Genomic DNA, 12,174 nt, shown 5'->3' on the forward strand with positions numbered 1-12,174 from the left:
TGTGATTGACAAGCGGATCAAACTCACATTTACACTTTTCAGTGTAATCAACATAAAAAGGGCTTATTTTTATTTGTCTCTGCATTTGCTGGGATGGAAGAAAGTATTTTAATGTTGCAAAAATATATACTTAAGCTTTAACAGATGAAAATACAAAAACATATCTGAAAGTCTGATAACATTTTATTGTGCTGTTCCAAATCAATATCCAGGTTGCTAAAACAAAACCTGAATAGCATGCTGTAAGTGGCTATAAAGCAATAATGTGTTATTTGTATAAATCAATAATGAGTGAGCATTTCAGCATAAATTTCTTCATTGGTGTACAGTTAGGAACTTGTGCAAGGACCTTCATGCAGAAGCTCAAACTCCATCTTGCTGCACTTCATGGCAGCCATGAAGCACAGATTCAAGCCCGGTGTGCTTAAAATTTTCACAATTTTCAGGCAGTACATTTGCTTCTCATCTTTTGAATATTCTCTGAGGATTTTGCACTCGCATATTTTTGATACTAAAAAGAAAAGACAATGCTGGATTATTTAAATTGAGTACAAATCAAAGATGCTATGATTCTGAAATAATACATTACTGAAGGATTGGATTGATCAGATCTGTACCTGAGCATGTCTCGCACTCGTAACTGGTGTCTGAACCACAGGGCTCCTGCGCTGAGCTCTGCTTAGATATGTTGGCCCTGAATTTGGCCCAGTCCGGACTGCCTGCGTCAGTTTTGCACAGCCCATTATTCATAAAGTATAACCTGTCTCCATGACAACGGTCAGCATGGAAAGCACAGAGGGATATCATAATAGCAGTCTCCTTGTCAGCGTCAAAGACACAGAAATCTGCTGTAATTTCCGCAGGATACACATGGTCAAAATACTTAATTGTAAAGTTTCCCAAACAAGACTCTTCCCACACGTGTGATATTGATGCCCTGAAGAGCCCAAGCCACATGCAGGACAGCATGACGTAATTTCCAACTTGTAACTCATTTTTCTGGGTATATCGTCATGCCATCAGGTACTGTGGGTTTGGAGAAAACCTTTTCTGGAACTTGACTCAAAGTCATTATAATAAATAATATAATATAAATCATTAAAGCACACATTTTGCCTGTGAAAGACATGTCACATTGTGCATGAAATTGTGCTTCATCCATAAAAAAATGCATTTAAATGCATACCTTTATAATACAATTGTGAGCCAACTGAAACTACATGCAAATATTAATAATTAAATATTAATTATTAATCATTCAAAAGTAATTATTTGTAATTAATGTCATCACTTACTCGCCCTGAAATTGTTACAAATTTGTACGAGTTTCTATCTTCTGCAGAACACAAAAGGAAATTTTGATAACCAAGCAGTTTTGGGTCTCACTGACTTCCATTTATGGACAAAAAATATAATGGAAGTCAATGGGAACCAAAACTGCTACCAACACTCTTCAAAATATCTTTTGTATTTTCCATAAGATAGGAAATCATATAGGTTTGTAATGACATGAGGGTGAGTAAAACATAGATTTTTTGTTGGACTATCCTTTTTTGAAAATATATATTATTAGAAATTTTACAACTAAACAAAATGGCCAAAATATTTTGTCTGAGGACTAAAAAAGCAACCCGTATAGACATATGCACAGCTGTTATATAAGATTTCTAAATCACAATCACATGTACAATCACATGGGAGTGTGTGTGTGTGTGTATGTGTGTGATAGAGCACCAGAGAACAGAAGAGAGATGTGAGATTGCATGGATTGTATGCAAATGACTAGCTGCAGGCACACATTACCTAATTTAGAACTATGCAAATTCATCAACAATAGAATGAAGGAAAGAACAAATTTATATGCGTTCACACATGTAGTTTTAGTGATTGACACCTGAAGAAGTGAAGAAGAAGAAAAGAAGAAGAAAGTGACATTCAGCCAAGTATGGTGACCCATACTCAGAATTTGTGCTCTGCATTTAACCCATCCAAAGTGCACACACACAGAGCAGTGAACACACACACACACAGCAGTGGGCAGCCATTTATGCTGCAGTGCCCGGGGAGCAGTTGGGGGTTGATGCCTTGCTCAAGGGCACCTAAGTCGTGGTATTGAGAAAGAACTCTACATGCACTCCCCCCACCCACAATTCCTGCCGGCCCAGGACTCGAACTCACAACCCTTTGATTGGGAGTCTGACTCTCTAACCATTAGGCCACGACTTCACCTCTGCTTGTAGTCTACAGACAAGACAGGGCACTCATGTCTGGAAAATGGAGATGGTACTGTACATTACTCCACCTGTTTCTCAGGGCCTTGGCAGAGTCTGTCTTACTGCGGTCCAGGGTTGTTAGAGGTAAATGAGCGATGCTTCTCACAAGTCACAAGTACTCTAAGAGCTCCAGCAACTCCAGAGCCCATCAACTTCGTCTGCGAGATGTGGAAAGACTTTATTACTGGCACCTTTTTTAATTATATATTTTTTTTTTTTATGCAGTGATGTATTAATATTAATAAATTCTTATATATTTATTATTGCATTTTATTTCATACAGATATTCCTGGACATCCATGTGAACCTGCAGTGTAGTCCTGGGCTCGTTTCTCATAGTCTGGTCCATAGGTCCCAGTCTGGCAAATACAAATGCACTCCAGAAAGAGCAGGCCAAGTATTTTTTGGGCTGGGGGCACATTTGCAGGAATCAAATTCGGTCTGGTACTCTTCCAGCAAACTATAAAGATGCCATCTCTTTGTCAGAGCACAAGAGAAGCAACGCACCAGATTCACTAAAGGCAAAAGCTAGATAAGACATTGACAAATCAATATGTATCTGATTACAGTTAATTATTGTACCTATTCATTTCAACTTCATTTGCGATTCTTTTGAATAAAAGGGTATTTTGTACCCCCAAATGTTTTACAGGTTTCTCTTCCTAACCTCAAAATCTACAGCTACCTCCTTGCACCGATGTGTTACATGTATCTGCTGTTTTTATAATTGACCCTGAAGTGGACATGTGCATTTCAAACTGGGTTTATATAACTTAAAACACAAGCCTTAAATAAATTAAAGAGTAAATTTGTGCTTCTATTACCTTTATATTGTCAGATTGAGACCATTGTACTGGTCGCCTTGGGACAATTCAAATGACACCAAACATGACTGTAAATATCACTTGCATTGATGTAGAACATTATATTTTGCTATTGACCATTCTGAGTGAGCTGGGTGCATGACATATTATTACAGAAGAAAGTTACTGCCTTCATGCCAAAAGATCTCTTTTGCACTTTATCTTAATTTTTCATAATCACTTTGGTCCTTATTTAGGGTTCATTTCATAGGCAAAAACCTCAATGCCAAACACTGTAGGCAACAATAAAACACAATTATAATTAAAAAAAAAAACTTTATTATCCTTATAAAATGACATATAGCTTATATCAGCTGTAACTATGCATACTTTCTAGACACCCAACATGAGGAGCAAAAATCATGCTGCAAACTCTCATTTAACTGAGATATGCATTCACACAAACCTGTCTTGAATGGATAAATGAAAAATACATCTTTAAAATCAATTATAATAAATACAATGTTTTATTTACAATTGTTTTTGTATTATATACATAGTGAATTTTATTGTGTTTTATTTGTTTCAAGCTTAGAATGAAATACAATGGCTTTAGTGCAGAGCGCTCTTGTGCCCTTAAAATGACTAATATAATTTTTACAACATTTCCTCTTTATGGAAGACTAAATTAAAAGCATTGCACAGTGACTACATTTATATAAAAGAAAAGCAAGAAGCAAGAAGATGAAATACAGCAATCCTATTACTAAATGTGTCCTTTCACTGACAACAAACTCCATGATTATGATAAAGAAAAATCAGAGACAAATGTCATTTTACTTCATTCTTTTGCTTTTTTGGTGCAATCATATGATTTCACAGCACACGAAAAAGTATGAACCACTTGGAAACTAAAAATAGACAATTCATTTTGCTTAAATCTAAATAGATGGGGTTTTGAGTCTGGATTCTGTCCTCCAACAAGGGATTAAGTAGTCTGACACTGTCCAGGGACAAGTTACATTAGCAAAACAGTTCCAGAGACACGAAGGAGATGAGTGAAGCGTGAATTGATCAATGATCAGAAAAGAAGACTTGAGCGTATTGAAGGTTCAGCCAGACACAAGGCAACAAAGCCTGCATCGCCTCTTCCTCTGCCTCACCAGTGGATAAGGAGTCAGATTTAGCAGACTGCTGTCATCTACACACATGAAATCGCAGCATTAAAAAAAATAAACACATTTCTGGCTGTGATCATATTATTGGAAGGTATAAAAACTCTTATTATGTGAGAATACTTTGCAAAAAGATTTAGAGACGCACCTTGATTTTTCAGTGGCAAAGGCATTGTCTCCCTGAGTTTGCTTAGAAGGTTTCTCATTTCTCGCATATCACTGAGAAAGAAATTTCACAACATAGGATGTCAACTGAGATTACGGTTAATAGGATTTATAGTACAAGTCAAGTAATTAAGGACTCCATTAAATTGGTGGACAAGCATTTTATATACATCATCATTTAAAATTTTAGATTTTTAAAAAATACTTAAATTAAATGTTTTAAAGAAGTCGATTCTGCTCACCAAGGTTGATTTTACTTGTTTAAAAATACAGTAAAATCAGGAGTATTGTGAAGTATTACTAAATTTTTAAGTGTTTTCTATTTTAATTTTTTTTTTTTTTTTTATCCTGTGATGGCAAAGCTGAATTTTCAGTAAACTTACTTCAGTTTTTAGGGTCTCATGGATCCTACAGAAATCATTCCAAGATGCTAATTTGGTACTCAAACATTTCTGATTATTATCAATGTAAAAAATGTGTGCTGCAATATATATGGTGGAAACCACGGGATATAAATATATATTTTTTTTCAGCAATTATTTATACATTAGTCTGAAATAAAAATCGGTAACATTCTAAATGCATTTACTGTCACCTTTGATAAATTTTATGCGTCCTTGATGAATAATAAAGTACATTTTGTTCTCAAAGAATAAATAAATTCTGACGCCCAACATTTTAATTGTAGCTTGTTTAGATATTGGGGAAAATGCAATGCTTAATCTGGCCACTCTATCAAGGGAAGCCTCTTTCTGAGTAAAAGAGCCAATGGTTAATCTGTAAAGTCATAGCATCACTGCAGCTGCTGTTGCTATAGAAACAGCTTTCTGAGACAAACACTAAGACTTGCCTGAAAAATAAGCTTTTTTAACGCTATTGTAGTATAACAAACAACATTTTTGAGGCAGTTGTCAGATTTCATTAGTGATTTCAAATTTGAAATTAGTGAACAATTTTTTTTGTAGAATTTGATGTTTCCACATTCAAAGAGATAGGAGCTGCACTTTGCATGCCCTAGAGGCGTTTCAAAGATAGCCGATGAGTGAAATGACTCATCTTAAAGGGACTTTGGTAGGTTTATATCCCTATGGAGTAAATTAATTTGGAAAAATTGGAAGCTATCTTTGCTAATCTATTCATCCTGTTTGTTTGTTTGTTACCGCTCTATATTCTCAATGTCTGTGCACACGACCCAGGAATCCTGTGGGAAATCCACAGGTGACGATGATCGATCATCCAGCATCGGCACATCAGAGCTTTCGTCGATCTTGCAGTCCATGTTTGGCTCTGGACACACATCATTTCCTGAAGCAAGTGAAACAAAACAGGGCAAGATGCTTTTATAAAGTTGTGCAATTTTTGTCTGTGTGTTTTCTTTTTTTCTTTCTTTTTTTGCTTACAATAACCAAAACAAATGAATGCTCAAAAGTGCTGTTTTATGCATTTATTGTGCCATCCCTGCCACCTTCAAACTGTCAGTATTATTTCACCATAACTGTATGTACTCATGTCTGCTTATGTAAAGAATCTGCTGTCCTCTGCTGGCTGTCATTGACACAACACCTTTCCTATGGAGCTGCAGAACACCCAACAGACACATAGACTTGAGCATCTCTGTAATGTACATCTCCAGGCAGCACTGAAGCTGGATGAACAATCGGCATATTTCTGGGTGGATTTCGCCATCCTCTGGCCTAAGACAAGCATAGAGAGAAAACCACATTAAATTTCATCTTACAGCCGTGTTCTCAAAACTACACGGCTTTTCTAACATACATGCTTACCCAGAGATTGCGATGAGGTTTTGATAGGCAGCCTGGGCTACGGCGCATCCTTTAATTCGAGTCTTGTGCATCTGAGCCCTTAAAGAAGGACAGTCGATTGTATTCTCACCTATGGAGATGACCTGCTCACGATGGAGAGCCACAAGAGTGTTGAACTCCTGAACGGTCTAAAAATTGAGACAAATCTTGCTCAGTCTATTTTTAGAAAATCAATGTGTGTAGATTTAGCTACCGGCCATGTTTTGGATAGGTAGGTGGTTTGGTTGGTAGACCATCTTGGACCAGCACCAAACCAGTTACCAGCTGGTCAAGGGTTAGGGCTAGAAGGGATACATCTACTACAAGATTGTCCTACTGGGCATGCGCACATCAATATTGCATCATTTTTTGTCACGCTGAACAACAATTAGTTACAGTATTTGCATTATTGTGAGGTTAGCCTTCGGGTTGGGGTAGGAGTAGATGTTAATAAAACACAATCTAATAGGTAGCAAGTTTAAGTTATTGTTATTTTCAGACTGTAGCTGTATCCCTTTTAGCAACAAGCCTGATCAAGCTGTCATTTGGAACATAATAGCTGGTTGTTCATTTTGAATTAACTAGAAACCAGTGTTCCAAAACACAGCTAGCAGCTTAAACTGGATTCTCCAGCAGGGTAAACACGAGTTTAGCTGTCATCATCTAGATGCCACATAGCAACACATGGGGTTGTGGGGAGGAATCAGTCTAAGAGAGGAATGTAATTTCTAAACAATGGTGCAATATGAAAACACAAATAGCAAATGATAAACATAATGACACCAACTGCCTTGTAAGGAATTCACAAGCAGAGATCCAATAATTAATCATTTCAATAGGCACACCACAACCCCAGGACGTTGTCATTTAGTATGTGTTAGTATCAATATCGATGGGCTACAGACTTACTGCAATTATTCGCAAATACTGTTAAAGCCAAACCTGTCGATTTGCATATAAATGCATACAATAAGCTAAATGTTTAGACAAAAAAAAAAAAGACTTTCCAAAAATAGCATCCGCATTAGAGTGACGGCGGTTGTCCAAAAGCACTCTCACCGTTCTACAGTCATCCATCGCCCGCTGAGCTTTCCGCGTGCTCTCGGTGCTCTCTCGGCGTTCCGGATCCCTCACCGAAGTCTTGCCGATTTGAAAAATGTTGGCTGCAGATCTGGGGCGGTTCTTTCGCCCGTTCGGTGCAGAACACATGCATACGCATCCACGAATAAAACCTCCTCAATAAGAAAATGTCTTTAATCCGTCTGTCCTCGATGAGAAGGAGAGGTCGAGCCTTGGATGCCGATTGTTTCGATGATTAGAGTGATGTGACGGAGCCGAGCGAGCGTCGCGATGCTTCCTCTGCATCTCCCGCACCAACAGGCGAGTCACCTTCACCCCTGTCGAGGGCCGAGCGCCGCTGGAACACCACAGCTGCGGGCTTTAAGATCCATGAAACGACATGTTCGTCGAAGAAACACAATTGCTTTGTGTGAGGAAAAATAAATAGTCATGATTTTATTTGTAAGCGCCGTCTCAAACATTCTATCACTGCTTGATATTTTGGTAATGTTGGACAAAGAACTGCAGTAGGCTAAGTCCAAACCCCTTTTTGAAACTGTTAAAACACCTTTAAAGACACTAATTAGAAAACAATACGTAGTTAGGTTGTCACACAAAATACCCCCCAAAATAATGTTTTTAAAGCATCTAAACGCTCCAATAGCAAATGCAAAAGAGTCAGCTTTTTCAAGTGTACAGACGAACAAAGCTTTATACCCTGAATTATTGCTTTTTTTATTTTCTACTGCATTATACCGTTTACAGGTCAAATAGACATATGATATTTAGGTAATTGCTTAACGTGATAGCTATGTATTGCACAAACCCTGTGAGACCTAAAACACACAAATGATTCCCACAGGAAGAAAAGCATTTTAATATTTCATCATATTTTAAGGCAACATTGAAATAAAAGTATGAGGCACTTGATGAGATGTCCTGTCAACAACATTTTGTCCAGCACAGCAAAGTGAGATTTAATACATCAGAGGAGGAGGAAGTAGCAAAAAGAGGCCACAAAAGATGAGGAACGCCATCACCCAGTGCAGAGAGTAGATGGAGATGATAACAAAGTCAATGTCAAATGGCCAGCCCCACATGTCCCCCAGATCCAATGCATCCAGGCCAAATGCTCTGTGGGGAAATTGCCAGCAACTGGCAGGTCCTCCGTGTCTCTGAAATCCTGAAATGGCAAAGAACAATGAAATAAATTTGCAACTTGTAATAAAAACTTTATTATGCCTAGTGTCAAATGACATATGACAAACCCCAAAAGATGTGGAAACGCTTTGGACATAAAAGAGCACATGGGATATGAGGGTCCTACAGAGTGGACAGAGGGTATTATTTGGCCTGTTCTTAGCCAGAGTTCTCAAACAGGGCTCACAGAACACATGACTGCAAGGATGGCACTTGTAAGGGCTGTAATATACGTCTAAACACACAGCACATGTGTATCCCTTCCTCTCTTCATCATCGCTGCCCGTTAGGTCCCATGTCATAGCCTGACAGATAGAAGCAATGCATAAAACAATGAAGAACTGAAACGCTAGATTAAAAATATATATACTACAGTAAAATGAAACCTGTTGGAAGAGCCAAATGCAGCTGTGAATGGCTTATTCAGATCCTCAGGATTCTTGCTGCAGGCTATTATGTGGTTTTATGTCTGTTCTGATCCACAGATCTATTATTGGTACTTTGCCAGAACTCTTTTTAGTACAATAGAACTCCTTACTTAACAGCTCAAATCAATTTATTGTTCGTCTAACACCTCACACATTTAAAACTAGAGCTGTGTAGCATTCAGAACTGAGGAAGCAAACAAGATGCAGAATTTTAATTCAAATGAGGAAGAAAAAAAAAAACATATAGGCCCATTCACCCCAAGGTCCACAACTATATTTTTTCTGTAGCTCAAACAGTAGAGTATGCAGCAAGCAATGCCAAAGACATGGGTTCAATTTCCAGGGAACAACGTGAACTGATAAAACTGAATGCACACTGAATGCAATGGAAGTCACTTTGTATAAAATCATCTGCCAAATGCTTACATGTAACAATATTTCAAAAGTTTTAATAACCATTATAATTCTACAAGAATAGGGAAGTTCACACCACAGTTATAGTGATGTCACAGGGGAATGATGTAATTGGAATCCCTTTTTTAGAACATTTATTTTGCCTGACGGACTGATCAATTATATTTGTTTAATTTAGATAATATATTTTTAGTGAATTATATATACATTTTTGTTCATAATTAAGAAGGTTGCAAATAATTATAGAGTTGACATTATGTTTAGAATTGCAATCACACAAACTTTATTGTTGATAATTACTTTTATAAAGTTATCCAAAAACAGAATACTGTTGGACACTGTTTAAAACAATTGGTATAATGTTTTAAAATGTCTAAAGTTTGTGTTATGAAAAACATATAATTATTTCAGAAGAAAATGCACGTCAGGGAATAAAGAGCCATAATTATACAATTATACAACATCCTGAGGAGGAGCCAAATTGATTTAATTGAATTTAACAAAGCCATTTCCTAAATTCTGAATACTGTCTGGCCTTTCTTGGTAGTTGTTAACTTCACACATAAGAACAAAGCGAGAAAGACTTTGGCACCACTCACGACTTTAAAACATCTCACCAGATATTTTTCCTCCTGCTGTCTTTGCATCCAACGTTCCTTCTTCCTCTACTTCCTTCTTAGACTTTTCAGGCGGTTCTTCACTCTTTTGGAAAGCTTTGGTTCTAGGTCGGGTGAGATGTTTATTGATGGCTCTTCCATCACTCTAAATCTGACCTCCTCTGGATTCACATCTCTGTCCAGAGAGGCTCTGCTCTGGGAAGCGGAATGCACTTGCCATTCCTCTAAGGTCTCCAGATAATCAAACAGCTGTGGTGGCAATTCATAAGGTAAAGAAACATCTGCTCCTCTCCCAACAATCTCAAGAATCTGTGGTTCTTCACTTGACTCAACCTCAAGTTCAGTTTCGAGAGAGGCTACATGGGACACAGTACAGGAGAAGTTGAGGGCTGAGGAAGGAGATGAGGATAAGCTTATTGTCTGAGGGAGAGACTCCACCTCATTCTCCTTCCTCACAGGTTGTTCTCTAGTCCTTCCTAGTCTTGTCAAATGAACCGGAGGTTTTAAATCCTGGTCAACACGACTTACTGAGACGCACAGTCATATCATGTCCACTGGAGCATTTGGAGCAATTTACAAAATTAAAGCCTCCTAAGCGAGCTCCACGGTACTGACAGTTTAATTTCCCCACTGTCCAATTGGCCTGCAAAGAAATGCACGTTTAATCAGAATATATCACTTCCAGATGTCACCAGCCCAAATTGCGTTCATAAAAAAAAATTACAAATAAAGAAATTAAAAATAAAAATTCTGTAACATTACCTGATCAACACTTGCAAAAATGCAATCTGGCAAAGATTCAAAATTCAAATGCCACACACTGCATGTGGCTGCATCCTTCCTTACCTGTATTAGTATAAAGCATTGTCACTTAAAGGGGGGGGGGGGAGGTGAAATGCTATTTCATGCATACTGAGTTTTTTACACTGTTAAAGAGTTGGATTCCCATGCTAAACATGGACAAAGTTTCAAAAATTAAGTTGTACGTTTGAAGGAGTATTTCTGTTCCAAAAATACTCCTTCCGGTTTGTCACAAGTTTCGGAAAGTTTTTTTCGAGTCTGGCTCTGTGTGACGTTAGATGGAGCGGAATTTCCTTATATGGGTCCTAAGGGCACGTCTGCCAGAAGACCACGCGCTCCCGTATAGCAGAGCACTGAGAGGCTGAGCACAGACAATCATTCACTGATCAGAGAGAGGGCATCGCGAAATGTCACAAAAGGAGTGTGTTTTTGGTTGCCAGGGCAAGACAACCCTGCATACATTTCCAAAGAAAAAACTGCATTAAGGGACCAGTGGATGGAGTTTATTTTTACAGAGCATTAACGGAGTTGTGCAAGTGTTTGCGTTTCGAAAATGCTTGTTTTACAAACAAGGCCCAGTTTGACGACGGATTTGCGTATCGTTTATTTCTTAAGGATGACGCAATCCCAACGAAAAGGGGTCACAATCGTGTGTTGGAACCGCAGGCGGTGAGTAAAACTGCTTCAAATATCTCTGCCTCCTTGTTAGTGCGTCCGCCTCCCATCGGAGACCCGGGTTCGAGCCCCGCTCGGAGCGAGTCGTTGCTGCTGCTGCTCTCGTTCAGTTTCAGCCTCGGGATCTGATTCTGGATCATAAATAAACGGCTGAATCTGACTGTTAGCCATGGTTTGTTTTGGATGATGTTGTTTCCCTCACGGTCACAGCTTCCAAACGCTCTCAACGCAAAAGCCTACTGGCGCTCGTGATTCTTTAGCTCCGCCCACACGTCACGCCCCCAGTCGGTCGTGTTTTTCCGGGAAAAATCGGTACAGACTATCTTTCTCTTACGAATATAATAAAACTAAAGACTTTTTGGAGTTATGAAGGATGCAGTACTACTCTATAGGTACTCAAGATTAACAGGATATTGAGTGAAAACGAGCATTTCACCCCCCCTTTAAGAACATGTTACTGATTGAACTTCTTCTTTGGTCTATTTGAAATGTGCATTAGAAAACCATATTTTATTTGTATATAAATCCTTAGGTAGATAAGTACAACAAACAAAATAATGCATGCATAAATAGTCGATTGTTCTTAAGTAGTGTCATTTGTCATCTTTGTATGTCTTCATAATCTGCCTTTTTTTTTTTTTTTGCAAATTACCAAACTTTATTTTTTTTAAATAGGCCAGTACAATCTACTGCAATAAACATCAAAATTAGTACAACACAACAACAGTCGCTGTATTTAACGTTACTGTAATATTCAAGTTG

At 38.1% G+C, this 12,174-nt stretch overlaps 1 protein-coding gene across 1 annotated transcript; it reads right to left on the reverse strand.

The window, feature by feature from the left end:
* Positions 1-3,427: 3,427 nt before the first annotated feature.
* LOC113064228 (regulator of G-protein signaling 7-binding protein B-like) lies at positions 3,428-10,720 on the reverse strand. The gene is made up of 8 exons (XM_026234878.1): positions 9,937-10,720; positions 8,546-8,782; positions 7,278-8,460; positions 6,201-6,367; positions 5,980-6,110; positions 5,577-5,721; positions 4,400-4,470; positions 3,428-4,277 (listed from the first exon to the last, which is right to left on the reverse strand). Exons 3-8 carry the CDS (start codon positions 7,425-7,427, stop codon positions 4,189-4,191), a joined length of 753 nt encoding a protein of 250 aa, XP_026090663.1. The 5' UTR covers positions 7,428-8,460; positions 8,546-8,782; positions 9,937-10,720; the 3' UTR covers positions 3,428-4,188.
* Positions 10,721-12,174: the final 1,454 nt, after the last annotated feature.

This window comes from Carassius auratus, chromosome 46, assembly GCF_003368295.1.
Source record: "Carassius auratus strain Wakin chromosome 46, ASM336829v1, whole genome shotgun sequence".
NCBI lineage: Eukaryota > Metazoa > Chordata > Actinopteri > Cypriniformes > Cyprinidae > Carassius > Carassius auratus.

Coding starts and splice junctions, on each gene's coding strand:
- LOC113064228 (XM_026234878.1), bottom strand. CDS start 7,427: ATGTGTTCTGCACCGAACGGGCGAAAGAACCGCCCCAGATCTGCAGCC. Junction 6,368..7,277: donor CGATGGATGACTGTAGAACG/GTGAGAGTGCTT, acceptor CTCAATTTTTAG/ACCGTTCAGGAGTTCAACAC. Junction 5,722..5,979: donor TCTGCAGCTCCATAGGAAAG/GTGTTGTGTCAA, acceptor CACTTGCTTCAG/GAAATGATGTGTGTCCAGAG.